The 27,594-nt window shown below is 55.7% G+C and overlaps 8 protein-coding genes across 8 annotated transcripts; 4 read left to right on the top strand and 4 right to left on the bottom strand.

The window, feature by feature from the left end:
- The first annotated feature begins 83 nt into the window (after positions 1 to 83).
- Positions 84 to 1,980, top strand: F5Z01DRAFT_664708 (uncharacterized protein). The gene has a single exon (XM_046264118.1). The coding sequence runs from the start codon at positions 470 to 472 to the stop codon at positions 1,676 to 1,678; it is 1,209 nt and encodes a 402-aa protein (XP_046114803.1). The 5' UTR covers positions 84 to 469; the 3' UTR covers positions 1,679 to 1,980.
- Positions 1,981 to 1,985: 5 nt separating this feature from the next.
- Positions 1,986 to 7,116, bottom strand: F5Z01DRAFT_729428 (P-loop containing nucleoside triphosphate hydrolase protein). The gene is made up of 3 exons (XM_046266685.1): positions 6,316 to 7,116; positions 4,564 to 6,251; positions 1,986 to 4,512 (listed from the first exon to the last, which is right to left on the bottom strand). The coding sequence occupies exons 1-3, from the start codon at positions 6,805 to 6,807 to the stop codon at positions 2,169 to 2,171; spliced, it is 4,524 nt and encodes a 1,507-aa protein (XP_046114802.1). The 5' UTR covers positions 6,808 to 7,116; the 3' UTR covers positions 1,986 to 2,168.
- Positions 7,117 to 8,097: 981 nt separating this feature from the next.
- Positions 8,098 to 8,795, top strand: F5Z01DRAFT_683590 (exosome component EXOSC1/CSL4; the record flags this gene model as incomplete). The annotated part of the gene is made up of 2 exons (XM_046265863.1): positions 8,098 to 8,565; positions 8,625 to 8,795. 2 exons carry the CDS (start codon positions 8,098 to 8,100, stop codon positions 8,793 to 8,795), a joined length of 639 nt encoding a protein of 212 aa, XP_046114801.1.
- Positions 8,796 to 10,823: 2,028 nt separating this feature from the next.
- Positions 10,824 to 11,946, top strand: F5Z01DRAFT_335052 (ribosomal protein L32). Its single transcript, XM_046259156.1, has 2 exons — positions 10,824 to 11,723; positions 11,782 to 11,946. Exons 1-2 carry the CDS (start codon positions 10,980 to 10,982, stop codon positions 11,797 to 11,799), a joined length of 762 nt encoding a protein of 253 aa, XP_046114800.1. The 5' UTR covers positions 10,824 to 10,979; the 3' UTR covers positions 11,800 to 11,946.
- Positions 11,947 to 12,092: 146 nt separating this feature from the next.
- On the bottom strand, positions 12,093 to 13,590 carry F5Z01DRAFT_628465 (pseudouridine synthase; the record flags this gene model as incomplete). The annotated part of the gene is made up of 3 exons (XM_046261605.1): positions 12,093 to 12,125; positions 12,159 to 13,462; positions 13,530 to 13,590. 3 exons carry the CDS (start codon positions 13,588 to 13,590, stop codon positions 12,093 to 12,095), a joined length of 1,398 nt encoding a protein of 465 aa, XP_046114799.1.
- Positions 13,591 to 14,254: 664 nt separating this feature from the next.
- Positions 14,255 to 16,634, top strand: F5Z01DRAFT_693436 (uncharacterized protein; the record flags this gene model as incomplete). The annotated part of the gene is made up of 3 exons (XM_046266218.1): positions 14,255 to 14,519; positions 14,570 to 15,042; positions 15,091 to 16,634. The coding sequence occupies 3 exons, from the start codon at positions 14,255 to 14,257 to the stop codon at positions 16,438 to 16,440; spliced, it is 2,088 nt and encodes a 695-aa protein (XP_046114798.1). The 3' UTR covers positions 16,441 to 16,634.
- Positions 16,635 to 17,145: 511 nt separating this feature from the next.
- Positions 17,146 to 19,981, bottom strand: F5Z01DRAFT_334991 (MIF4G like-domain-containing protein). The gene is made up of 3 exons (XM_046259155.1): positions 19,175 to 19,981; positions 18,037 to 19,120; positions 17,146 to 17,986 (listed from the first exon to the last, which is right to left on the bottom strand). Exons 1-3 carry the CDS (start codon positions 19,580 to 19,582, stop codon positions 17,202 to 17,204), a joined length of 2,277 nt encoding a protein of 758 aa, XP_046114797.1. The 5' UTR covers positions 19,583 to 19,981; the 3' UTR covers positions 17,146 to 17,201.
- A 667-nt stretch (positions 19,982 to 20,648) lies between these two features.
- On the bottom strand, positions 20,649 to 22,163 carry F5Z01DRAFT_677367 (kinase-like domain-containing protein; the record flags this gene model as incomplete). The annotated part of the gene is made up of 6 exons (XM_046265349.1): positions 20,649 to 20,782; positions 20,834 to 21,232; positions 21,290 to 21,638; positions 21,691 to 21,774; positions 21,841 to 22,013; positions 22,118 to 22,163. The coding sequence occupies 6 exons, from the start codon at positions 22,161 to 22,163 to the stop codon at positions 20,649 to 20,651; spliced, it is 1,185 nt and encodes a 394-aa protein (XP_046114796.1).
- Positions 22,164 to 27,594: the final 5,431 nt, after the last annotated feature.

Here is a 27,594-nt window from a genome sequence, read left to right as displayed (position 1 = left end):
CCTTTTCTGTTTCTCCTTTCCCTTTCCAACCCTCGACCAACCCGATCACGCCCTCATCCGCCCGCCCCCTGGCAGCACAGCACCAGAGTAGTACCAGATTCATTCTTTTCAATTACCCGTGCCGGGGTTTTGTGAACTTTGGAATATCATTCGTTTCTCCTCAGTTCCCACTTCCATCTCTCTCTCTCGCAAACGATCCCGCAGCACGCCCCCGAGATCACTCGCTTTCCAAGCACCGCAGCACAGTCATCGGAACACAGCCACGGCGACAGCCTCCCTTTGGACCGGCCCCCATCGTCTTGCCAACGTCCCAGCGCTATTGCGACAGGGAAACCTCCCTCCACGATCACCCTTCTGCCAACAGAACGGGTTGGGCCATCGACACTGATCCTCCATCGTTGAGGTTGTGCTCAATCCCGAACGTGAAGAACGACACGACGCCCAAGATACACTCTGCTCAGCCGCCATCATGCGTCTCCGCGTGCAAATGCCGAGGCGGCGATATGCCTTGGCGACTGTCGCTGCCTCGGGCGCTATGCTCGCTGTGAAGCCCGTCTTCGCCCAAAACAACGGCGGCAATAACAACAACAACAATAACGATAACAATAACGATAATAACAACAGCCAGAGCACCGATGGAGCGGAGGCATCGACGTCTGAGACCCAAACAGACCAGGCACCAGAGTCAACAGCAGACCCAGCGTCCGAAACGACAAATGAGCCATCAGCTGAACCCACCAGCACCGAGGACAAGCCAGAGACCACTGCTGAGCCCGAGTCCACGACCACTGAAGAACAAAAGTCCACCAGCACGACCGAGGAAGACCAGACATCGACGACGGAGGAGCCTACCGACACCACGACAGCGGCTGGGACGACCCAGTTGGGAGGCGGTATCACTGGAGGCCCTACACTCACTCGTGGGTTTGGTATCCCAGAGTATCCTGCTGCGACTGTCCCTCCGACGGACCATGCTCCGTTCATGCGCCATTCGCAAGCCCCTGATGGCACCGTCTTCATCATTGTTGGCGCAGTTTTGGGCGCCTTCGGACTTGGCATCCTTCTCTGGCGTTTGATCGGGGGTCTGCTGCTCCATCGATCCGTCGAGCGTGCCGCTTTGGCACAGCACGATGCTAACAGCAAGGCTGGCTTTCCGGCACCTCCTGCTCCGTTCTACAAGTACACTGATCAGGGCTCCAACATGTCCCTCAGTGGTGGTGCTACTGCTGGCCGTGGTGCTCGCCGGACAAACCGTGGCCCGACTCCCTCCGCAAACCCAAGTCACTCGAACCTGTTCTTTTCGCCAACTGCCGCCGGCACGGGCAGTACTGGCAACCGCAGCTCGACATTCCTCCCCTCTGGTTTCTATGCTGCAGGCGGTAACGCTGGAGGCGCGAACCACACTCACTCCATCAGCTTGACAAACTTGCGGCCCGACTCACGGGGCCGTGGCGCCGCGCGTAACATGTCCGGCCCTTCGCCTCCCGACTCGCCATCATTTGCTGCTCGCCGAGACATCAGCGCGTCAACGCTCAACCGCCCGAGCAGCCAACGGGCGCCCAGTGCCTACCTCGACGATTTGCTGGCTGATGATCCGGGCGCGCTGCCGCCTCCGCACATGCCCCCGTCGACTGGACCACGTCACTCGAACCTGGGCCCCGGGTCGAACCGATTTTGAGCTTGAGGAGCTACAAATCGGGGGCGCAGTGAATCTCGTTTAGGAGCATGGTAGATTTGAACATGTATTGTGAATTCGGCGTCAAGGACGGTTGGCATAAGATCCAAAGGAAACGCGTTCCGTTGGCATAGGGTGTGCCTCTTGCTTAATAACAGACTTGGAAACGGTGGCAGCCTATCGTTGTGTGTGCGCGAGAGGGATCAAGACAACGGGCATTGCCCAGTCTGGCACATAAGGGTGCCCCTAGTACATATTCTACTTCGTATGCGCATTGATAGTATAATTTGCCGCGGTAGCGACTCTTTTTCTTTGCGATTGCACACCTTGTCCAGAGTGGCCATATCGATATTTATGTGTGCCTTTTTGAAATCTACCATATATGCCATGGGCAAAAATATAAAGCCTCCAATGAGTAACCCGTGACCAAAACGCCAACAAGCACACGCTCATATACACAGACACAATTCCAACCTTTTTCAGATCCCCCACATCAGGCGGTGCCGCTGGCAGATGAACTGGCGGCCGCGCCGTCGAAACCCATCATCTCCTCACGGGCCCCCTTGATATCTTCCAAGCGGATGCCGCTTCGCTCACACATGCCTCGGAAGATACCACCCTCTTTCTTCCACAGCTCGAGGGGGCTGTCCAACTCGGCGATCCGGCCCGCGTCCATGACGCAGATGCGGTCGTAGCCGACAATCGTCCTCAGACGATGCGCAATGCACAGCAGGGTCTTGCCGCGGAACCCGGTGGCAATGGTGTTCTGGATCTTGGAGTCGGTCTCCATGTCGACGGACGAGGTGGCCTCGTCGCAGACGATGATCTGGGAGCCGCGGACCAGGGCGCGCGCGAGAGCCATGAGCTGACGCTGGCCGAGGGAGAAGTTGAGGCCGTCCTCTTCGACGGTGGTGTCGAGACCGATGCGGGACGTATCCTTGGCCTCGTCACTGACCTGCTCGGTGGGGTTGGGCAGGGCCGCGTGGTCGGCGGGGATGAGATCAGCCTGGCGGAGGGCCGACCAGAGCTCGAGATCCGTGTGCTCGTTGAAGGGATCCAGGTTGGTGCGGATGGTACCGCGGAACAGCGTCGGGTCTTGCGGGATGATGGCCAGGCGCGACCGCAGATCGGCGAGGCCAATGGTGGAGATGTTGAGGCCGTCAATGGTGATGCTGCCCCCCGAGATCTCGACCAGACGGAAGAGCGTGCTCATGATGGAGGACTTGCCGGCGCCGGTGCGTCCGACGATGCCGATGCGCTCGCCGCCACGGACGTGCATCGACAGACCGGACAGGACGAGCGGGAGGTTCTCGCGGTAGCGCATCTCGACATTGTCAAAGATGATCTCGCCCTTTTCGGGCCAGGATGGGCGGACCTCGACGGTGTGCAGCGGCGCCTCCTCTTCGAGGGAGGTTCCGTAGTAGCGCAGACGCTCGACGGCGTTCATGCCATTCTCCACCTCGGCCAGCTGACGCACACCAAACTGGAGCATCTGGACAATGGCCAGGATGTAGGATAAGACCAGGCCCGAAATGGCGGGGTTGACGTCGAAGCGAGAAGTGACGACGAGGATGCCGACGGTGAAGACCAGGGCGTTGCCGATGCAGTCGACACGGATGGAGAGCCAGCGCTGGTTCGAGAAGGTGAGGTAGTACGCCGCGTTCATCTCGTCAATGGAGGCACGGAGCTCGGTGACGAAGCGCTGCTTGAGCCCGTAGGCCTTGATGGAGGCGACGCCGCTGAGGCCCTCGCCAAACTTGGCGAAGACGTGCGATCGCAGGACAGACTCGTAGCGCTTGACCTCGCGCGCCGAGGCGCGGTAGTAGGAGGCGGCCAGGACGAAGAGGATGTACAGGGGCACGAGGGCGACGGCGAAGAAGTGGAAGAAGGCGATGATGAGGGCGAAGATGGAGGTGACCATGGCGATGGTGAAGGAGTACATGCGGATGGCGTCCGTCAGGTTGTTGTCCATGACGTCGACGTCGCGGGAGAAGCGGTTCGTGATGCGGCCGAGGGGCGTGGTGTCGAAGAAGGCCATGGGGGCGCGGAGCACACGCGTGACGGCGTCGCGCAGCATGACCTTGGACGAGTTGGTGCCGATGACGGACAGGTAGACGGAGAAGGCGTACATGAGGATGGCCTGCGAGGCGCCGAGGGCGGCGTAGATGCCAATGTAGGTGCCGTTGTTGAGGCCGAACTTGTCCGACGTCCAGTAGGAGAGCCAGAGCGAGGTGGTGATGTTGGCCCCCTGCGACAGGAGAAGCAGGAAGACGGCGAACGGTGCGTTCCAGATGGAGCCCGAGGCGCGGGCGTACGCCGCGTACACGGACCAGGGCACGCTGGCCTGGGCGCGCTCTTCCTGCTGCATGAGGGCGCCGCCCTTCTTCTTCGTCTTCTTCTCGCCCTCGTCAGCGTCCTCCTCCTCTTCGTCATCATCCTTCTTGTCCTCCTTCTTCTCCACCGCGGTGGTCTCCATCAGGACCTGGAAACCCTTGTGGTCACGCATCAGCGCCTCAAAGGTGTCGACGGCCTGAATCTTGCCGTTCTCCATCCAGACAATGCGGTCACAGCGGTTGAGGACCCAGAGCTGATGCGTAGCCAGGATACGGCACTTGTTGCCCAGGAGACCCAGGATGGCGTTGTCGAAGATGTGGCGACCAACATGGGCGTCGACAGCGGAGAGAGGGTCGTCCATGAGGATAATGTCCGAGTCGAAGTAGATGGCGCGAGCAATGTTCAGGCGCTGTTTCTGGCCACCAGAGATGGTGATACCACGCTCACCGATTTCGGTCTGGTCGCCGTTGGGGAGCATCTCCAGATCAGCTGTGAGAGCGCAACTACGCAGTGTTAGCGGTGATACTTTCACAGTAGGGAGGATGTACACTTACGCTTCGACGACCCTCTGGTACCAGGCCCTGTTCAGCGGCTTGCCAAAAATGATGTTGTTGCGGACGGTCGTGTTCTGGATCCAAGCGTATTGCGGGCAGAAGGCCTTGGACGCGCCAAAGGTGACATCGCCGCCAGTCTTCCGCATATCGCTCGCCAGCGCACCGAGGAGTGAGCTCTTGCCGCTGCCGACGCCGCCGATGACGGCAATCAGCTCGTTGCGTTCCACGGCCAGGTTCAAGTCTTGCAGCTTGAATGGCTCTCGTTCTTCGTTCAGGGTGCTCTCTTCGCCAGAGGACCCAGGCCGCCCGTCACCAGTTGCCGCCTGAGACTTGGAGGCAGCCTTCTCGCTCATTTTCGCAGGGGTGCCCTTCTTCTTGTCCTTCTCGGTCTTCTTGTCGGTGTCCTGAGCGGGGCTCTTCTCCCACGTGAAGGAGGCATGGTCGAGCTTGATGGCATGCTTGGCATCATAATCGGTGATAAATGTATCCTCCTGCTCCTCCTCCACCAGGAACTCCTGGATGCGCTTCATCGACGACCAGGCATCAATGGCCTGGCCGAGCACGAGTGGCATGATGTTGAGCGGGATACGCAGACCATTGAACAAGGCCAGAGACGAGAAGATCTCAGCGGCGGGCAGGTTGGGGTTGGTCAAGGAGTACGAGATGAAGGAAAGCATCGAAGCGAAGATGGGCAACGACATGCCAATGGCGTTGATGGCGTTTCGAATCGCCAACAGGATCTGAATGGCGTGAATCTCCTTGCCACGATACTCGGCCAGACGCTTCATGAAAGCTTCCTCCCAGCCAAAGAACTTGACGAAACGGACAGACTGAATGATCTCCTGTGTGAGGGAGACACGCTGATCCGTGATCTTGTTAATAGCCTTGCGCCGGCGGAACAGGCTTCGAATCGCCATGGTCAGCAGGGGCGCTCCAATGACGAGGAGACCGAAACCGGCGAGCGCATTGTAGGACAAGTTGACGAGGAGCAGGGCCAGGGTGATGATCAGAGCCACGGGGGAGGTCCAGATCATGTGGAACATGGCGGACGCCTGGTCGATGCGGTAGGTGTCGACACTCATGAGGTTGACGATGCGGCCGTTGCCCCAGCCCAGACCGTCCGGCTCTGGCTGATGCCCCTTCTTCGCTTTGCCCTTTTTGTCTTTCTTGGCCTCGTCCTTTTCCGCGGCGGCAGCGAGCAGATTCTTCCCAGAGTCACCGGCGCGAGCGCGACCAGAGAGGACCATGGATTTCTCGTAGATGGCGCCAATGAGCACACCTCTGGCCTGCCCGCCGACCATCATGCCATTAAAGATGAAGTGGTTGATGCCCAGACTCTGGAACATCTGCATGGCCGTCACACCAATGGTGAGACCGATGCCATTGCCGATCGGGGGGGCCTTCGTATCAAAGTGCTGGGCGATCCAGGCATTTGTCGCGAACTGGATGAGATAGCGCAGCACGAATGGGGCGGTGACCTGGAGAATCGTCGCGAGGAGCGCAACCATACCGCCGATCCAGAATTCCCAGAAAAAGGTCTCGTGCAGGGCCTTGAACAGCGGATGCGTCTCGCCCTTTTCCACGCGGCGGTGGAAGCTCTCGCGGAATTTGGCCGTCAAAGGCTCAGAGCCTCGGGCCGGGTTCACGCTCCAAATGTCGCCTTGCTCCAGCTGGCGTTTGTAGCCGGTCTGTACGGAGGCGTTGTTAGCATCTTGTCTCTTTTTCATATTATACATGAAGGGTGCGACGTACCGTCATCAGAGGTGTCATCCAGTTGAATGTCAGTCTGCTCCAGAAACCAGCCTTGGCCTCGCGCGAGACCTCGCGCTCCTCTGGGAGCGGAGGAATACCCCCCCATCGCAAGGGATTCAGCTTCCTGTACCAGGGGCGATCGACAGGCTTGTGAGGCACCGGGACTCTGGCGGAGACGGCGCTGCGGTCGGTCGCATAGCTTTTGGTCTGCTCTAGACGACTGGGTCTGGTGATGTCCTCGACATCATGCGTGGACGAGTTGCTGTCGCTCTGCAACCCTGGCTCCGCTTCATGAGTTGTGTCGTGCTTCTCGCTGAAAGCCGTGCCGAGACCGGAAGAGCTCTCGCCATCTCCATGTTGCTGTTTCTGTCTCAGTTCGTCGAGATCCTCTGGTGAGCTTTCGTCGCGACTGTACGTCGGCTCGAGTGCTGACACGGCGATGTCGTCCGGTGGTTGTGGGGTATTCTTATCCGTGCCTGGCGGTGCAGACATTGTGTCGGTTGGGGTGAGGCGCGCGCAGATGCGCGGCGCTGGGACGTTGGACTGGACCTGGCTGCGTGTGTCGTGTGTCGGGTTTTGGCGATGCTGTGGTCTAAGTGAGACTAGACTGGACTAGGAGAGTGAGGACACAGGCACGGCAAAGACAACCACGAGCAAGGCTGGCTGTCACTGGGAGATGTAGTCGAGGATGGGGCAGCACAAGAACAAGAGAGAGACAGGTGCCTAGCGGATCATAGATACAAAGTGGATTACGCAAAGGACAAGTGAGAGATGGATGGAGTGATGATGACTACAGGTGCAGGCGCAGTTTTATTCCATGACCGGATTCAGTCCTCTTACAAATGCCCCAGCGGGATTCGACACAATGACCAGGGTCTGTCTGCAGCCACTTGTGCTCCTAATTAGTTCCCAACTACGGAAACTACCAGCCAGGCAAGGTAAGGTAATCAACAAAGTCCCCGTCCCGCTTCAGTCGACTCGCCCACCAACACTGTGAAGAAGCAAAGCTGATCTCCGCGAAGTCTTGGCGTCATCAGGGCGCCATCACTCGTGGCCTCCCGCGTATTAATAATGAAGTGCGTACTTGTTGATCTACAAAGGCTGCCTGTGGTCCGCAGAAGCTCTGACTAGTCTCCCTACGCAGCGCGCGCATCGCTCTGACAAGCGCATGGTGGACGCGGACTTTAGAAATGCGATCCCGGAAATGGCCCCATCGTGATCGGTTCATCGGCACCCTGGCCTTTGTGTGGACGGCATTGGGTATGGTCTTCCCCGAATCCCGTTCCTCTCAGGTCCTCATGTAAGGAGTTGAAAGTCTCCAGGTCAAGCACCGCTGGTCGTCTGTGTTTGTCAGTTAGCTTCCTCCGATCGCGTCTTTCACTATTGGCTTGATTTTCTTTGTACTACTCTCAAGTCTGGACGTCGCAGCTACAAAAGATGGACGAGTGTAGCCTTCATGTTGACTCGATGACTCTTCGCCCGTGAACTTGGACCACTGCTGGGTAAAATAGTGTAGGGGTTTGAAGCTCTTCTTTTACACCTTTGGCCTGTAGACTTCCAGGCTGTAGGTTAGTCTAAATCGTGTGCGTCCGCCAACTTGAGGACCCATGGCTGGGGCTTATCGATAACATGGTGGGATGCGATGGCTGCGATTTTCCTGGCAGCAAAGCTTCATGCAGCCAGTCCCTGACCAAACAACAAAGCTCTTTGCTCGTCTTCAGCAGTCACGAAACCCAGACTTTCACAGCCAGCGTGCCGTATTCAAAACATCGACACCCCAGAATGGCGGCCAGTGTACCGTCGACAGCCCTGCCTGGCGCAATTCTCGGGTCCACGTCACGATTCAACGCCGGTGCTGGCACTCACATCTACGAAGGCCAGGTAGTCTCCTCGCTCATGGGCCACGTCGCTGTGGCAGAGCCCGTCAAGCCTGCAGGTCCGGCGAAGCGGCTGAACAAGATCACATCAAAGGACGCTGGGAACGACAATGGCGCCTCCTTGGCTACCCTATCGGTCACGCGCCACGGCCAGAAACGAGAGGTCTTGCCAGATGTCGGCAACATTGTGCTCGCCAAAGTCCTGCGGCTGATGCCCCGGCAAGCCATTGTGATCATCCAACAGGTCGGCAATACGGTCCTGCAAACAGAGTGGCAGGGTGTCATCCGCACGCAGGACGTGAGGGCTACCGAGAAGGACAAGGTCAAGATATACGAATCGTTCAGACCGGGGGATATCGTCAAGGCACAGGTGGTAAGTCACCGCGAGAACACCCTAGCAGATGGGGAACACTACTAATGCAAAACACGTAGATCTCACTTGGTGACCAGGCCAACTATTATCTCTCCACAGCGTCTAACGAGCTTGGCGTCATCATGGCGACGAGTGACGCAGGCAATGACATGGTGCCCGTCAGCTGGAAAGAATACAAGGATCCCGAGACTGGCTCTACCGAGTTGCGCAAGGTTGCCAAGCCGAACTGAGCAATTGGGTGTGCTCGTCGCATCCGCGACGACGCGCAGATTGTCGACTTTACATGATACCCACGCAATTTGACCGGCGACCCTTTGTAGCTGACAGACAAAGAGTCCAATCGAACATCGCCAAGTTTAGGACGATCTTCAACTACCGCGCACACCAGCATGTACTGCGGCCGTCGTTTGTTCCAAATCAAGTGCCAAAGATGCCAAGCTGGGGACCGTAAAATACGCCTAAGCTGTCCAACGCCGAGCTTAAGCCTTTTAAGTGCTTTGTCGAGACCAAGCCAACGTTTTGGATGCGCCTGTATGAGGCGATGCTATCACAGCGGCTGCATATCACAATGAGATCGGCAGCCCTCTTGTCGGCGAGGATCTGGTGAGCATCGTCATGGTTCTCACAAACAACCTCAATGCTCATCTTTTGCATAGTGCTGAGGCCGCGTGACCCAGCGAAGAAGGCGGCTTCATGGCTGATTAGTTGCTTGTCCTATTGAATACAAGATCTCACAAATGACGCCGCATCATACTTGTAGTGAGCTATCCTCCTGTCCGATGAAACGGATCCTCTGACTCCTCTGACTTCGTCAGACGGGACTCCTTTACCTTTGAGTGTCGATCAGTCTCCAAGAGACTCGACACTCACTGGTCGCCAGCTGCTTACTGCTCTGCAGCCTGCCTCTCCCGCTCGCGGTTGGCAATGTGATTCAGGGTCTCCTCACACACCTCCCCTGGGCCGTTGTAGACATACTCATAGTGAGGCAAGTGGACGCCGTCCGGCACACTCGACCCCTCAAAGGGAAGATCAGCCATGACACTCTGCAGGGCGAACCAGTTTGTCTCCAAGTCATAGCCCTGTTTCTCGACAAAGTGGACCACAAAGTGGCTCTGCTTCTCGGGGATCTCACAGTACACGTATCCAGGTGCGTGTCTCTCTAGAGCCTGGTGGCATTCTTCGGCCTGAGCCTTGTCCTTGCACCAGAAGGCGACATGGACCATCTGTTCATAGGTAAGATTTTCCTCAGCTTGATATCTGGTCAGCCTAGCTCCATAGGAAACATAGCAAGGTTCAGTCGCTGGCTTACACATGGTAAAATAGGTACAGAACGGTTGGCTGCTGAAAGTTGTCGTTCTTCTATTTGTTTCTGAAGTATATCCTTGTCTGGATCTGTCGATTGCTCGATAGTCGGGGGTTGCCTTTGGGCAGATATATGTCGTTCGAGCCATCTTGACTTAACCCACGTTCTTGTGTGACATGACGCATGCCACGCTCCTGTAATCCGTGAGACAGCACATTGGTCAGTCCATCAGGCTTGCTTAGCCAGTCGTCTGGGAGTTCTCATCGCACGAGCTGAGAAGGAGTTGTACATGTATTAGTTCAGTGATAGTACTCGTGTGTACTTACGTTAACCAGCGAGGAAGAAGCAAGGCATCCATTCGATGGGGATATCCCTTGGAGGGCCTGTCAATCCGCCAAAGCTGCCATTTCACAATCACACACAGCAGCCATTCCTGTTAGAAGTGATGTCTTTTCTTGATTAACAGCACACGTAGTCATGGAGGATCGGTGGACCAAGTATCACACGCACCTCGTGGGACACGGCGATCCTCGAGGGCGAAATGGGCCGTGTCAACCACCGCTTCCAAGAAGCCGTTGACCCTGATACTTGGACTAGAAAGCTGACCTGCAGCTCTTTGAGTGTTCAATCGCTCGGCATGGCCCCACAAAGTGGCATAGTCAACAACAGGGGTCCCGCCGATCTATGTGAGTGCTTGGTCGCGATAGTCCAGATCGGGAAAGGTGAGGATGGCGCCTATCGGGTCCAGGACTCCAAATCCTGTACCATGAGCACTGACACACCCATGCAGCATTGCTGAGCCCGCGCGCGAGTCAATCATGTCAAACGACATCGATCCTGATGGCAGTTCTCTCGTCAGAGCCATGTAGTTGATTGCACAACGTGCTGTACCGTCAGTAAGGTAGCTTAGCTTCATTCGTGGCTGGACAACCATCCTCCCACCGGCATTCGGATTCGGATTCGATGCACCCACTTCGCGTGGCACGGTAAAACCTCAACATTCCTCTCTGCCTGGTCAACCAGCTCTCAGCAAGGAACAACGCGTGCCACGTCGAACCACCATCTCGCCCAGCGAGGCGCTGTGTTCCCCTTCGAGAAGCCCGCGCAGGTAATGTCGACGACAGCGGTCGTGACCATGGCCAACACCGCCACCTCACCGACGACCATGACACAGATGGCGACGACAACGTCTGGCCCTGAATCCCACTGCCCTTCCTGTGGCGATGCGTTTCCGCCGTCCGTCGAGCAGACGTCCCTCGATCTTGCGCAGGCCCAGGCCCGCATTGCCGACCTCGAAGCCCAAGTTCGACACCTCAACCAGAAGGCAGCCGCCGCCGTCGACCGATGGGCCGGCTACGAGGAGGAGCTGCAAAGGCTCAGGGCACAAGGGGAAGAAGGATCACCACCTCCGCCGCCGCCCCCGAAGAACGAAGCCGGCGAGAACAAGCGCACCTCGGGTGGAATACTGGCCTCAGGCACAAACAGGCTCTCCCTGCTGCTCAGCCGACACAAGTCCTCCCCGAACCTGAAAATTGATGCTGCTGCGGTGGCCCGCCCGCCGGGCTTTGAAACAGAGAGGCTTCTGCACGCGCTCAAGCGGGAAATATCGCTGCGCAAGGAGGCAGAAGGCAAAGTGGCGGCTACGAGCAGGGAAGTAGAGGAGCTGAGCGTCAGCCTGTTTGAGCAGGCCAACGAGATGGTCGCCGAAGAGCGACGCGCAAGAGCAAAGCTCGAAGAACGTGTCAGCGAACTGGAGCGGAGAGATAAGGAGAAGACGCGGCGATTCGAGAAGCTGGAGGGCGCGATGGCCCAGATTGAACGGGTGAGGGCACTGCTGGCGGAAACGGAACCACAGGTGGATGATGTCAGTGTCACCGTTCCGCAGCAAGCTGACACTGTCGTCGTTGCTTGAGAGCCGTAACGACTTATGAGACGATGAGGTACGAAAAGAGGTCTTCAGGGACATCAACGACCGGACTTGGATTGGTAGCATTGGGTCGGAGTACGAAATTGACTTCATATTGCTTGCTTGCTTGGGCAGAGTATGGAGTTGAGAACAGCAGTTTTTAGGTCTACCTCTAAATCCACACGCCTAGCCATCAAATATAGCCATACAATGAAATGTGTGCATACATGTATGCTACATGACGCTGTGATGCCCATGCTCCATAAACGCCTGCCCATGATCCCGCCATTCAGTAGTATAGTAGTGGCCCGAGGTCTTCTAGTCTTCGATGCCATTCCATGACTTCTCATCCTCCTCTTTATTGGTGACTGAGTTTCTTCGAACTTGCACCTTGAGCGGCGGAGAGGCGCTGGTTCGTGTGGGTGGTGACTTTCTCTTCTCCGAGGTATGCGCGGGCTTGGGCGAGTTGCGCTGGTCCGCCTTTGAGGCCTTCTTTGCTTCGCCATCGACAAGGGGGAGGTCTTCCGACGGCTCGCCATTCCAGCGTGCTAACATGTTCAGCACCTTGGGACCCCAAACAGCCTCGCCCTTTGCGAGGTCGGTGTATTCGAGACAGTTCACCCCGCCCACTGTAAAGTCACTCTGGCGGATGCGGTCCAGCTCGGCCATCAGACCAGCCGAGCCGAGCTTCATCCCGAGATCATGGCAGAAACTGCGTACATAGTAGCCAGACGACACGGTCATGCGGATCTTGCAAGCGGCAGGGCCCTTGTCAGTCCACGGTGGAGGCGTGTCTGCCGATACCTCGGGGATGTCCACGTCGCCCTTTCGACGTTCGCCGCCTTTCTTGGCTTCAGGCATCTGGCCAAGGGCACCCGACATCATCGGCGGCTCCCTCCCATTCTGCCGACGTTTCGAAGGGGCATCCCGGATGAGAGAATCCTGTCGCTGTTCGAATTCGCGTTTGAAGTTCTCGTGGGCCGCCACGGCCTCGTCTTCCTCCACCTTCTCTTCCGGCGTCAGCTTCTTGCCAGTCTCTTGCGCCTTCTTGACGTTCCAGACTTGCTCCGCCAGACTACGCTCTGCAGCTTCTGCCTCTTCCGTGGGCCACCGATGGGGGTGCTCTCCTGGTTCATACCATTCCACCAGATCCATCTGTTTCACCTCGACCTCGCGGCTCGCGATCTCGCGGGGGATCGGCTTGCCTTCGCGGGCATATTCGTAGAGAGGCTTGCCGTTCATCTTGAGCGCCGAGTATAGTGGTGGGACTTGATTTTGCCACCCCCTGAAGCTGTCCAGCGCCTCCTCGACCTTCTCGCGCGTGATATGTTCGTATGGTCGCTTTGTCAAAATGCGCCCGACTCGATCGTAGGTGTCTGTGCTGGCACCAAAGAGGACCACCGTTTCGTACGTCTTGACACATCCCAGAAACTGGGAGAGATCCTTTGTGCCAGACCCAATGCCTAGAATGAGAACGCCCGTCGCCAGGGGATCGAGTGTTCCTCCATGTCCAATCTTGAGCTTTTGGGCTTGTCGCAGCCTCTGGGGCTTAATGCGGGTGCCCCCATTGTTCTTTAGTTTTGCGAGTTCGGCCGAGATGACTGGCTTGAATACGGCTGTGTCGCTGAACGCTTCTTGACAGTCACGAATGACTTGGGCGGAACTGAGTCCTCGGGGCTTGTTGATGGCTAGATTCGGTTGTCAGTTCCCTAAAGCTCGACTCGACCACAAGAATGCGCGGAGGAATAGTCGCACCCAAGCAGCCTTCGCGGACAACCTCAGAAGCCATCCTGAAGAGGTCCTTTGCCGATCGCATACGAGCTCCGATCCGCTGGCAAGAAGGAGGCAGCAGCACTCAGCCGCGCGCGCGCACGAGAGGAAGAAACTGCGAACGATGGATTGAAATTGGAAAGTCGCGACGGACTTTCACCGATTCTGTGAGATCGTAGGCATGAGTTGAGACCTCGTGCCAGGATGTATAAATCGCAGAAGAGCTGGGAAGAGCGCCAGAAAAAAAAGATATAATTATTATTTTAGAGTTGCGCTTATCGAGACAAGAATGATTGCAGTAGTCGTCGCGCGAAAGGCCGCTAGAACCAGAAAATTTTAGCGGGCTGTTGGCAGGCAGGCAGGCCACTGCTGCTGCTCGCCTTCGGGGATCTGGACTGGAACCACGTAAAGTGGCATGCAGCCCCGCCGATCCCCAAGTTGAGGTCAAGGTCAACCGCGACGGAACTCACTCAAGCGCGTTGTTGGCTCACTCATCCCGAGCACCAAGACCTCACTTCGCAACGCTTCTATCCATCAGTTGACATCAGCCTTTGTCGTTACACTTGAGGACACTTGCTTGCGATCTCTTCATTGCATTATATCCGGCACACAAGGCCACAGCTGAGACATTCTTACTCGTCCTCGTCCACACAACACTCTCATTGCTGCTCATACGATCTTCCTAGACCTGGCAAGGTCTCGATGCTATCATGAGCGGCCGAAGCCGCCTGACAGCCTCATCGAGTGCTGCGCCAGCCAGCAGGTCTTCTGTCCCTTGGAAGGCGGAAACTAGCGTTCTGCGTACCATTGCAGCAAACACTCCTGAGGATGAGGTTCCAACGTTCGAGCTTGTGGATGCGGAAGTCTTGCGGGCGGATGGCCAGACACTCGCAAACCCTCTGGATCTTCAGCTTCATGGCCCGTTCATTGTGCGCGGGTTCCTCATGATTGATGACGCAGCCCAGCGAACACATTGTGAGTGGCAGCAAACACTCGAGCCGCCTACCGACTAACCGCCTCGCCAGTGATCACACAAGGGAGGAGGAATCGTATTCCCATCAAGATCAACCAGGTCGAGCGCTACTCCGTTGGGATTGCCGCCGATGACGAGGATAGCTTAGGCTTCAACCCTCCTTTGCTTTGGCTAAGGGGCAAATGCTGTTATCACGAAATCAGTCCTGCGCAGCATTATCTCCCCATCTATCGACAAGCCATCGAGGCGATAGCAATGTACTACAGCTTCGAGGAATACTACAGCACAGGCCAGGGAATCCCCATGAAAAAGTCCTCCAAGAAGAGCAGGCTACGAGTGGAGTCTTTGGCACCCTTATTCCTCCACTGTGCGATGCAGCTCGGGAACGGTTGGACTATGGACGATGTCACGCAGAAGTGCCATGACCTTGCTCACTTTCTCATCAGCCAATTTTTCACAACGATGCCGGATGTTTTAATATGGGAAAACACTTATTTTCACGCATGGATGAAACAGGAACACAAGGTACGTGCCACTCTCTCGGCTATCATCCACCTACTCTAACCTCTCTAGGACCTGTATCATCGTATCAGGGATGCCTATATCAGCGGCCGGCCTCAAGTAGAAAAGCATCCAGCAGATGCACAACGGAGTGCATCTCTAAGCCAGACACCAGTCCCCGCCTCACTCCCGTCTCGCATTCGATCATCTGAACTAACGCCGGTGGACACAACAATCAAGGAAAAGGCAACCACAGGTGACGTGCCGGCAGGCTCAGGTTCCCAGCGTCAGCGATCTACAAGATCACGCTCGCTCCTCCCCGAGGAAACTCACGTCCTAGCTGAACGCCCCGCACCCAAGCCTAAAATGAAGCCGTCTACATCGACCCCGACTTTAACCTCGCAAGCCTCTATGGCCTCGCCGGCCGCAGATGATGAACATGTCGAGCCATTCGAATCTTTGCGCCTTGCCCTGGAGGGCGTGTATACCAAGACCGCAAATCCAGCAAAGCTGACGGAGCAGTCTATCGCGAACAAAATCTACTTCGACTACCGGTGGCCCACCTACAAGAACGGGCAAACTGGATGCCACAAGATACCTGTATTGGAGGTCTTTCACTACAATGCTGCGCAACTTCTCGAGGTACTCGACAAAGCGAGATGGGGTGGCACGCCGTTTTGGTCTTGGCTTGAGGCGAAGGTTGAGGAGCCGTTCAAGCCAGTATCCATGACACCGGACAAATTCCCGTACACCCTGGTCCTCAGGAAGAAGATGGAGAACATTGTGCGCAAGCCCAAACCCCCACCTACGAAACTGCCGGCCACCCATGACTACGGGTATGACGAGGACGAGGACGAAAGTGATGTCCACCACGATGGTTTCGAAACCCCTGGCCGAGGCATTGGAAAGACGCCAGCGCGCCTAGGCAAGTCTGCCCTACGACCAGCGGCAACACTTATAAAACGGGCTCTGGAGAGTGACTCCGAGGAAGATTCTCCCATTGCAAAGCGATCGCACTTTTTTGGCGGCGATACCGAAGATGATCAGCAACTAGCCAACGAGGACGAAGAGGAAGATGGAGAAGCTCAGATCAAGCTTGTTGTGCGCGCCGACAGAATACCCTCGACCACCCCACGCGGCCCCGACGGGACCTGGACCTGCGATGAAGAGAATTGCAACTACATTATCCGCGGAGGTGACGCCGAGGATTGTAAGGAACGCATTCAGCAACACCTTGCCACACACGAACAGGAAGCCGAACGGGTCCAACTAGCCATGGTCGAAGGCACCAAGAACCACAGCTCAATCAGGTATGCATACTTCCCTCCATTTATAGTCATGATCAACCCAGGTGCGCCGTGGCCCTCGGTGGAGGACAGTCACGAGACCGACCAAACGACGCCGGAAGCTCCAACATCGTAGCACGATCAAACCGCGTATCCGAGCACAGTATCGCCCGAAGCACCACGTCGAACAAAAACACCCTTAACCACTATCGCTACACCGCCATGCACATCTTCCCCTCTACCTAAGCGGGTGACACCACAGAGCTTCCGTACCTCCTTACTCCAATATCGCCGCGAGCCCCAACCTGTTGCCGATGGAATACAACAGCTAACGAGTCATTCTACGTATGAGCAGCCATCTGCTCGATCGCATCAGAGAGCACGGCGAGAAATCGCAAAAGAACGACGAGATATCATTAGGCGGGACGACGCTGCCGAAACCGATCCAGAGGAAAGTGATAGTGTAACAGTGGGACGAAACGACTCCGATTGCGAAGGGTAGAACATGATAGTGGCCACATCCCCATGGTCAGGAGCATCAGAGGACAGGAACCGCCTCGTTGTATGAGAATATCGGATGGAGATGCGTTTTCACGCGTCGATCAATACATTGCCATGAGGCATGTTGAGGAGAAAAAGGACATGTTTCGAGCAAGCACAAAGCACCATGTATTCATTTGTACCACAGCCCAGCCACATTCGCCGGCGGGCTTTACGAATCGCTGCGTATCAACAACTGCAAAAGCGAACGAGCGGTACTACCCGCAATGGCGGGGTTTCTTTTGAGCTATCAAACGATATTAAATACCAAACTCCATGCCCCATTGTTCTTGACGAACCCTCGCCCACTAGCAAATCTAGATAGATAGACTATAGAATCTCCGAAGAGGCGTCACTCTATTGACCGCCCGCCCCATTCTCCACGACCATGCTGTCCTTGCCCTTGGCCGCCTCGAGCAGGAAAGCCTCCTCCAAGGCGGCCTTGCGCTGGAACACCCTAAGCCAACGCTGTCCCCAGCGCTGGATCATGGCTTCGCGGTCACTGGACCCGTCGCCCGTCTCAATCATCTGGTCCTTGTTGCCGTTCGCCCAGCTCGTGAGCGTGTCGTTCATGGTGCGGAACATGTCCTTCATGGCTTGGGCTTCCTTTGCCCTCGCCTCATCGTCCGCTTCGTCCGACGCATACAGCTGGCGCACACGGTTGGTGACCTTGGCGACCGTGTTCGATACTATCTCAAACACGTGCGCCTTGGCCAACGCCTCGCCGCCGCTGGCGCCGCTCGTCGATTCATTGCCCTGTAGCGCCCAGTTGATGACCGCGATGGGGGTGATGACGGAGTAGTTGAGCAGTTTCTCGATGATGGAAATAGCAACACCGGGATGGGCGTGCCAGTAGCTCATCACGGCCGTGACGACCTGCATCCGCGACGCCTCGCTTGCGTTGGAAAGCTCAAGAAGCCTAGCCTTGGTACGATCGATGCAGGCGAGAACGTGGCTGAGGGACTTGGAGCCCACCCAGCAGACAGCCGTCATGAAGACATCGGTGCACGTCACGTAGGGGTCGAGGTTTTGGCTGTTAGCCTGAGCCTGGATGCTCAGGATGACGGGAGCAATCTCGTCGTCAGCGGCTTTCCGACGGAGGAGCTGGCCGATCTCCTGGCCCTCCTTCGAAAATGGGACATCTGGCAAGGTCAGCATAAAAATCACAAGACATAGACAGCACGGTGCGTACCTGGGTTTGCAAATTTGAAAGGAGGCACATCCTGTTCCTTCTCAGGGCCAATCAGAGCCTGGTAAGGGTCCGGCACGGTCTTTTGGATGCGCTGAGCGAAACTGAGACGAATCTCCTTATCGAGAGCTCCCTCCAGGAACCAGATGGAGGGGTGCATGGCAGGCAAGGAGGTATCATCCGCCCACTCTGCCCACTTCCATGTGAAACCAAAGTTGCTCAAGTGGTGGGAGAACCAGTCCACGAACCGGTAGCTCAGCTCCAGATCCATGCGCGGGTTGTTACGGTACAGGTAGCGGATCGCTCTGCCCAGGCTAGGCGCAATGGCAGCAGGCGCCAGCTTGCAAGCTTCGGTGAGGATGGAGTGGTAGTACACCAACTTGCATTCGGGGTGCGGCAATGCAAAGAGCTGTGAGAAGACGGTGTCGACCGCGACGTCCTCGGGCTTCCACGTAGAGCGATCAGCTGGAAAGTTGCGAAGATCGTCAAAGGCCGTCGCGCGCTTCACAAATGTGCCGTCGGCAAAGTAGCTGTCAATGTCCAGCAGGTAGCGCGCCACCACATTCCTGTTGAAGTTGAGTATGTTGATGGTATCAACTAGTCCATCGCGAATCAAGGAGGAGCTGATGCTTGTCAACGGCGGCACCGACTCGGCATCTTGGTCCGCATACACAGACAGATACATCTCGGGGAACAGCGCGCGTGGCCCGGCGATGACAGTCGTAGGGATGTTGACTGTTGGCAGCGCATGCTTCGGTGGGGTGGACAGTTTCTCCTGCAACTCAATGTCCTCCAGAGGCATCTGCCAGGGGCGTGGCAGGCACTTGAGCTCCCAGTCCTTTGCCGCCTCAGCCTGCAGCTGATTCTGGAGAAGCATGCACAGACTCTGCGACTTGCCGGGGTTTTGTTCCTGCGTCTCGGGATGGAAAGGGTCGACAATGGCCTGTAGGGCATGTGGTTCGGAAGCGATAATGTCGGTCTTCTCCATGAGTTCGGCAGCCTTTTGCTGAGAGAGCTGGCCGGGCGAGGCGACCAAGATGTAGGGGATCGTCAGCAAAATGATCTTGACAATTTCGGTGCCAATGGTCTAGTTCCAGGTCAGCTCGCCATGCGCCAATCGCACCATTCTGGCAATACTCACATCTTCAGAGCTGGCGGTCTGCAGATCAGCCGCACGACTGAACAGCTCATCGAGCAGAGGGAAGATGCCTTCATCCTCCAAGAGACTCTGCAAGCAAGCCAAGAGCTTCAGATGGAGCTTCACAGTTCTCCACTCGCCTTTCTGGATCGCGCCCTCGGTCTCTGTTGCCAGGCGCGCCAGCACCTCGCCGGCAAGCTCCTGCTTTTTCACGTTGGCGACCAGTATGACGGCCGCCAGGAAGGGCGTCTTGAGAGGTTGCTCGACATGCAACTGCATGGACAGGTCGATGAAAGACCTGCGCATCTCGTCGTCGTCGTAGTTTTCGGCGACCAGCTCAGCGAGGTTTTGCACCTCCTCTGCCCAGCGTCGGAGAGGCGAGTCGGCAAGACTGAGGAGCTGGCGACGCATGCGCGCTGGGGGAGGCGGATCGTATCGGCGACGCTGGTTACGGCGGTCATATTGATCATCGTCATCTAGGCGTGCAGTGTCAGTCAGCGCATCCCTTAGAACGAAGCTGAGCAAGGCTCACTCACCTCTGTACCGACGCTTGCGATACCCGCCGCCGCCGCCACTGCGGTGATCCCTTCTGTCGTTGTCCGCCATTGAATGCGTCAGATGGCCTCCCAATGGCTGTTTGAGCAAGCAAAGGAGAGCGTGCCGGCGTTGTGCGAATAGTGGTTAGTGAAGCTCGGAAAATTAGAGGCTGCTGAGTTACGTGCCAGGCGCGTTCCTGTCGTCACCTAATAAAAGGTCACTTCACGCAGGTCACAGCCGCTATGGTGGCATGGTGGGTGGGTCCCTCATCCCGTAATTGACCAATCAGAATCTATTCACAGTCCAGCACCTCCAGAAGCATTATTCGATTGCACATGAGGGAATCGTTGTGTCTAGTACGCTCGTCTTCTCGAATAGGGCCCTCTCCGCGCCTTACGAACTAACACACATGTTGTGCATTGGTCAGTTATATGGATGGATCACGCACGCGGTGAAAGGTTCGAGCCATTCAAGCCATCAAAGTTTGATCTGACATGGTTGATAATTCCCAATAATGTGCTTCCATGTGGCAGTCCTAATCAGCCCAGCTCCTACGACGCCCGACGCCTCGACTTTTGACGGGAGCGCGCAGCTTACATCGATCTGCATGAATCCCAGCCGCCAAAAGGGGGATTTATGTTCCCAAGTTTCCCACAGCACACAACGCTTGCCAAAATTTTCGTCTTATTGACCCTCATGACTTCGTCCCAGTATATGTCGATTCCAATTGTACGCTTTTCCAGGAAAACACGCTCGACGAGCTTTGGAGTCACATGGTCCGCCATCCAGATACTCGCGCAGCCCAGGGAAAGGCTACACGGTGTAGAAAGCCACCTGGCGACAACTTCGCTCTCGCCGGCAGGGTGAAGACCTGCTCGTGTGGTCGTCGGTTCGAAAGAGTTGGAGCTTCGAGAGATTCGTGCACAGTCCCGAGCATGGCTCAATCGAGCTTGGCAATCATCTCGGCCCGAGACAGAGGTGTGAAGTTGTCAATGTCAAGGCCTTTGGAAGCCAGAACAGGGCGCATGTGCGCTGGTACAAGGCGGTGGTTGAGCTCGGGGCAAATTGACAGTTCTAGCGCTAATCAGCATGCCTTCCTCGAGGAGTTCCAAAGGTCACACTCACCGTGCTTGGAAAAGTCGAACAAGTTGGGCAGGTCCCTCAATTGCCCGGAACCGTGCCTCGAGTCAGGGAGCTTGGTGTTGGCGTCGCGAAGCTCGTCAAAGAATGGATGAACCATGGCATCGATTGCTGACTGCCTCTCAGGAGGGGTATACTCCAGCAAGCGGGCAATCAGGTCAATGGCATTCCCGTCGGCCTTGCGGAACACTTTGTTAAACGGGTGCGGCTTGATCTGCGGGAATTTATGTTCCATGTAGTTGGGGTTCATCGTCCGGATCTGCTCCCTCGTTGGCGTACCCAGGACCTTGATGATTTCCACGAGCTGATCTATGCCCGACTCGCCAGGGAACAGCGGTTGACCGAGCATGAGCTCCGCCATGACACAGCCAGTTGACCATACATCTGTGGCATGTCAGTATTCCACGAGGACCTAGAGGAGGGTATGAGATAGGTACGCACCAATCTTGGTTGTGTAATTCGTTGCGCCAAAGATAAGCTCGGGAGCGCGGTAGTAGCGGGAGCAGATGTACGAGACATTGGGCTCGTTCTCGACAAGGATCTTGGCACTCCCAAAGTCGCAGAGCTTGAGGATACCGGACTCAGGGTCGAGGAGCAAGTTCTGGGGCTTGATATCTCGGTGGCAGATGCCCTGGGAGTGGATATAGGCCAACGCGCGGAACAGCTGGTAGATGTACAACTTGACTTCCAAGATGGGCATGGTCGTCTTCATCTTGTTGAAAAAGCGAGAGGCCCTGTAAACCGTTTCGGGAACGAATTCCTGAACAAGGTTGAGGTACACTTCATCCTTCTGTTTCGAGGTCAGTTTCGAAAAAGGTATGACGTCGCACTGGTGCTCTTACACGATCCCCGTTGGAGTAGTAGAAGGCTTTTAGCTGGACAATGTTCGGGTGGCGCACGATCCGCATGATTTGGAGCTCGCGGTTCTGTCTCTGTTGTTAGTCGACAGGGTGCCTCGTGTTGTCTACGAGAGCACAGGGCAATTGATCTACCTTGAAGCGCTTGTCCTGTAGCACGCGCTTGATCGCTGCATCTTCACCGGACGGCGAGAGTTTCGTCTGGAAGACTACACCGAAGGATCCATTCCCGACAATCTTGCATTGCGTATATTGTAAGTCCTTCGTCTCCCCTGTGATGCCGTCCTGCACTTTTTCGCGTATCACCTCTGCGTACCAACGTTAGTGACTTGTCGACCAATGAGACGCCGTCTAGGCTGCAGCTGGCAATTTTCTTGCAGCAAGCCGTGTCGGGAGGGAAAATATCACTCACCACCCATTCTGAGGCTATTGAAGGCGTTGGGCCGATGGGAAGACATTGCTTCTATGGGCGCTGATAGCTATGGGCACGGGCTACCGAACTTGCGAAGAGGGGCAGGCTCGTGACGGATTGGAGAGGGGACGGGGTGACGAAACGAGACGCTGAGTGCGGGCCGTGGTGGGCAATGGTGGGCGAGGCAGAAACTCGGGGCGAAGTCAGTGACAAAAGTCGGGAACAAGTCGTTAAACGTCGGGGCGATTCGTTTGACGTTGTTGATCGGTGTGTCGTGGTTGCTTGCAGCTGTGTGAAAGTAGCTCACGATGGTTGGGTTCTGAGATTGGTGCTGGCTGAGGCCCAGGGTCCCTCGCTGGCGTTGGCAACGGGTGGCGGGCGCTCGTGACCTCGAAGGTTCAAGGCCGCGGATGACCCTGTGAATCAAGGAACCTTGACGACGGGGAGCTGTTGCGATGAGCACTTAGCACATGCAGGAGATCGATGATGATGGTGATGTGGAAACAGAGACAATGGGTATCATTTGCAAGGAAAGAGACAATGGGGGAGGAGGAGAGGTGAAGAGTAGTCTGAAGTTGTTTTGGTAGGTAACACAGCGCAGATGGCAAGCGAGCGAGCGGGCGGGCTGGCTGGCTGGGCTGGGCTGGCGCTACTGGGCTTTTGAGGTGATGTGGGAGGGACTGGACCGGAGCGGGGGTGAGGTGCGGGGCTTTTGAGGTCAGGTCAGGTCAGGTAGTGACGGCAGGGCGGGCAGGCCCAGCCAGCAGCGGTCATCAGGCGGGTCTTCAAGATGACTGGAGGCCTGGGTCTAGCCTCGAGGGACTGGAGTGCTGCTCGATCTGCTCAGTCCAGCCGTTTCGTGTGGGATGGGAAAGACTACAATTCGTAATTCGAAGCAGACCAGATTGTGCAGCGCGAATGTTCAGTCCGGTTGTGGAACAGGCAAGTCGAAGAAGTGGTAGACTGGACTAACTGTGTGTTATTGGTTCACACAAAGCCTTGCGTGCCATCATGCGTCAACTCGATCAAAAAAAAAGTAGGGTAGATGCAGCAGCAGTAGTACGTAGTAGTTTGTTAAGCAGCGCCAAGGTGAGGAAAGGTCTCACTTGCAGCTGTTATCAGAGGCCGGGTTGAGCTTTCTAATAAGCCAACACAAAGTGCTTATACTGACTGCTAACTAGACCAAGCATGAAGATAGTCAGTCTAACTACCGCATGACCAAACGTGATGTGAATGGTCCTCAGGACGGGCCTCCTATTCCCCTCGTCTTAGTGGCGATACCATACGCCATTTCGAGTATCATTTAGTGTACATGGGTGAAATCAGGGGCACTGAGTATCATATCAGTTGCATCTTGCAAGGTTGAAGAATACCTGGTGTGGCAAGCGTCCGACTGTCGTGCATTCGCTGAGACAGTAATGTGTGCATGCTCATGTGAGTACGTCACAAACATTTTGTCAGGAACAAGCGAAGAGAACGAGAGACCAGTAGGGTTTGGCTATCAGCTTGGCTATTGGAAAATTGACGTACATCCGTAGCACAAGCGGTTCTCCTTGCAAGCCGTAGGCATGGGCGTTGGGTTCGGTGGAAGCAAGAGATGCTCGAGACGAAGAGTCCAGTGGTCCAGCCGCGCAAGGAGCTCCTCCTCAGGTGAGTCCCCGCCATCAAGTCAGTATCGCGAACATGCTTGACATGGGCTGCAGATGGCATTCCCTAAGTGTTATAATAACGTGTGCATGTTTCCAGTTACTGCTCCTCTCCTCACGAGTGAAGTCACCGACTCTGGTAATTAACAATGGGTTGGTGGACCCCATGAACCTGGGCAGTGGGGAGGAATTGCGGCGCCAGCAAGGAGGAATGCAGCGGGGTGCATCTGCGTAGTCGGCTCTTTCGTGGGTTCGTTGGCAAGGCAAGACACCTTAATTACCTAAAGCGAGCGGAAGCGGCTCGAGGAGGAGATCATCTGCGCCGCAGCCGGACAACCTACGAAGTGCAGTTGCTTGACTGCTTGCCCTAAAACAGGCATTAACACGGGTTCTCCAGTGCTCAAGGTGAAGGTGGTGAGGGCCTGTCGCATCGCAGGTGATGAGAATCGACCGTCTTCGATGTGGATCGCTGCTCGGATTTGCTGCCCAGGTGACACTCCACTGCATGTACGGAGGTGGATCGACGACGAAGAAAACCAACAGTGGCAGGCTCTGGGCCACAACAACTTGAAGTGCAACAAATGGGCCAGCTTCAGTCGGCGACAGCTGTGCAAGGCACGTGCCGATAAAATAGTGCTCTTACCTGATCAGAATCCGGCGCAATGTCTGTACAACACTGACGTATCATCCACAATCATTATACGCACCGCGACCTTACCTTGGGGCAACGCGCAGAATCAATCGAATAGCAGTCTGCGGTCGCTAGCCAGGTACCAGGACCGCGCCTCGCAGCCACAGCACTTGATGACCACGTAAGTTTGCATGCTTCTACAACAACTGGCTAACGGTGTTTCCATTTCCACGGTACCTTACCTATGTGGTCAGAGCTTGAAGTGTTCAATTTGGGCGGGATTGGCGTATACAGTACACCACGATGCGGGGGCACCTATCACGCGGTCCTGGTCTGCTGCTCCGTTTCTGCACAAGGCACGATGATTGAACAGAGCGCTCGTGGCTCACACATCGATATCGTCAGAAAAGATCTGTTGGTTGTCCTGATCGATCACTGCGGACCGGACCTGTCGATTGGAAGTGGCTGAGCCAATGCAGGTGATGAGCCTGTGCGGTCAGAGCGTCACTTGGAAGCAAGCCGCCCCTGCGCGAACCCCTCACGATCCGGACGATACACGAAGAACGTATTGGAGATCACCACTCTTGCTCAGGTGCACGGTCCCTCATCCTATAACGTCAGTGTGGTTGCAGAGCACCAAGCTCAATGCCGGTGCTCGTGACGTGAACACGTCGCTCCATCATTGTTCGGTATCACGTACCTTATTATTCACTTTGGATACCATTATGTAGTCCACCCTGTACACACGTATTTCGAGCTTGATAAAAGTCGTTTTCGAGACAACTTGACAAGTGGCAGCCAGTTATTAAAGTCTCGATTGTATCTGATGGCGCCAGCTCCTTTTCTAGCCATGTGGGCGACCCATTCGCGAGGCCCAGGTCCGTCCCCGAATGTCATATTCAAGTTACATGCAAGTCGAGTACGGAGGTACTACCCAATTGTTAGTTACATTATGCTTATTTAGTACGTAACTTAGGTTCCAACTCGTCACTTATTTATTACAGCCTCGTCCCAATAGCATTTACGATTTTGGCAATGACAATATCGTAGATCGTGCAGAGTCCGCCACGGCACGTCACGAAATCGTCTTGTGCCTCAAGTTCTGGGCATCCTGCACCCGCCACTAGTAAATCACTCCACCATCACACTTTGAGCCCAACTTCCCAAGCAGCCCACTTGACACTTGCATGGGACGTGGGACCCGGACTGGGGCCAGGGGCGCCGTCTTCCGCGGCTCCGATGGACTGGACGTTGATGGAAGGTCAGCAAAGTTAACAAACCCAAGAACCACCTGCTTTGTGCCCTATGATGTACCTCTCCATGCACACTGCCAAGCATTACACGGGTCGCCTCTCCCAAGTAAAGTCGTGGCAAATTCGCAAAGTACTTGACCCAGAGCGAAAGAAGTTTTCGGAGGAGCTACCACTCAAGTACTACGTGCTGGTGGCTCGTCGTCGTTGGAGGTGATTTGGGCTGTCCAATGTTACCACGCTGCTCTCTTACAAACTCAACCGGTGTTTCGGGAATTTTTTTAAAGCTCCCTTGGCTCTTGTTGCAACTGTGCGCACGATTGCTGGCTGGAGCAGATTGGAGCATGGTGGTCTAACACACAACACATTGTCGTTGTCCTCTACAAGTACGTCATGGTCCACGCCACCAAGCAGCATAGACCTGTATCACAGTACATACCCTACGAGCATCCGTAGGAAAGATCCATTTCTACGGACGTACTTATTTTAGTCGGCCATGTCGCTCGGTATGTAGTGGTTAAAAAACCCACACGTCCACGCGCTCCAATTTGCTACGTACTATCAGGCCAGCCCTTCCTTTAGCGATCCTTTAGCTTAGTGCGCACTACGGAGCACGGATAGCTTCCACGCCATGCATGAGACGGCTCGCGCTGTTGCAGTCAAGAGGCGAGCCCCAGCGCCGCACGCTGTTGATAGGACTTGTAAGTTTGTAATAACAAGTTCTTCCACGACTTTCGAGACTCGGATACGCATTCATCTGTGAGTGCTTGAAGCTAACAGGGGTAAGCCACTTACTTCAGCTCCCTCTTCCGCGGGCACCCAGCTCTTTACACGAGATTACATGTCAACACCAGACTACCAGTAATGCTGGAGAAAATGGAAATGCAGCGTTTTCGGTCTCATGACCTCTTCATGCGATGCTAGCAGCCGAATTTGAGTTCGACCGCTAACCGAAGCCTGGCTGGTGCCCAGCCGCCACGCGCGACTGACTGCCCACCAACCCATGCCGATCTTTCTCTCATCTTTTTTCCCCTCACCTGATGAGCGAAAAAGGGACTCGCATTCCAGCAGAGCTGCCCAACTCACTCCAACAACGAACCAATTGATCGCAGCCATTGGTCAGACAGACTTTCAAGATCGTGTCGCCCTCGAGTCGACTCCGAGTACCTGACATATCTCCGGAAGCAGCCGGTCGTGATGGCACCAAGATCATTGACTACTGCCCCTTGTCCAAGTTGCAAAGAAGGGCTTTGTGCATGAAAGAAATGTTATTATTCGCCGGATATTCAGCGTCCACTGCTTATGTACAGACAACTTCAATCGTCTGTTCACATCTTTGGGTCAGTCTGACGAGACTCGCACTTCAGTGAATGCCTGTGAGATGAAAAGCGACGACCACTAACCTGGCCCTCATCAGTATTGGATGAGAAGGGGCCACTTGGAATGGCTCCTCTCGGTCGACGTTCTGCATCCCAGTACACGATCGTGAGCAAAGGCAGTTGTCGAGGAGCATTTGGTTCCCGATTTGGAACGCTGTCGCCAACACTCTCAGGCCGCAACGCATTTGTTGATATCGGTGTCAATGGAAAGTCACGCGTTTACCATGACTGCTCGAATGGCCTCGCCCTGCCGCTCATCATGCATATGCACGCCGCAAGGGCAGAGCTGGGCGAATCTCACGAGTGCATAGGCCTAGTTAGGCTTCAGGAAGCCGACCACCCTTGACCGCCAAAGCAGGTGTTCACACACACCGCACCGTGGTGTTCACCAGTCTTGATTCGCTATCGTCTGCACTGATAGATCAGCTTATTAGGCTTGCTTCGTGTATGGATTCAGAGATGTGCAGCTTTCTTGGCGTGAACGTGAAGGATCGCTCGTAGCAGACGCGGATGAGTCGCATGTCTCCTGTCGGTTCTCTGATAGCAACACTTGAACCCTCGCTTACCTTAC

Source organism: Emericellopsis atlantica (assembly GCF_019669845.1).
Source record: "Emericellopsis atlantica unplaced genomic scaffold F5Z01scaffold_31, whole genome shotgun sequence".
Classification (NCBI taxonomy): Eukaryota; Fungi; Ascomycota; class Sordariomycetes; order Hypocreales; family Bionectriaceae; genus Emericellopsis; species Emericellopsis atlantica.
This window is presented reverse-complemented; position numbering and strand designations above follow the sequence as displayed.

What these genes read in the sequence shown, in the direction of transcription:
- F5Z01DRAFT_664708 (XM_046264118.1), top strand. Translation starts at nt 470, where the DNA reads ATGCGTCTCCGCGTGCAAATGCCGAGGCGGCGATATGCCTTGGCGACT.
- F5Z01DRAFT_729428 (XM_046266685.1), bottom strand. Translation starts at nt 6,807, where the DNA reads ATGTCTGCACCGCCAGGCACGGATAAGAATACCCCACAACCACCGGAC. An exon ending in GGATGACACCTCTGATGACG is followed by an intron (nt 6,252 to 6,315) that starts GTACGTCGCACC and finishes GCCTCCGTACAG; the next exon opens with ACCGGCTACAAACGCCAGCT. An exon ending in TACCAGAGGGTCGTCGAAGC is followed by an intron (nt 4,513 to 4,563) that starts GTAAGTGTACAT and finishes AACACTGCGTAG; the next exon opens with TTGCGCTCTCACAGCTGATC.
- F5Z01DRAFT_335052 (XM_046259156.1), top strand. Translation starts at nt 10,980, where the DNA reads ATGTCGACGACAGCGGTCGTGACCATGGCCAACACCGCCACCTCACCG.
- F5Z01DRAFT_334991 (XM_046259155.1), bottom strand. Translation starts at nt 19,582, where the DNA reads ATGCGTCGCCAGCTCCTCAGTCTTGCCGACTCGCCTCTCCGACGCTGG. An exon ending in AGACCGCCAGCTCTGAAGAT is followed by an intron (nt 19,121 to 19,174) that starts GTGAGTATTGCC and finishes ACCTGGAACTAG; the next exon opens with ACCATTGGCACCGAAATTGT. An exon ending in TTTCAAATTTGCAAACCCAG is followed by an intron (nt 17,987 to 18,036) that starts GTACGCACCGTG and finishes TGACCTTGCCAG; the next exon opens with ATGTCCCATTTTCGAAGGAG.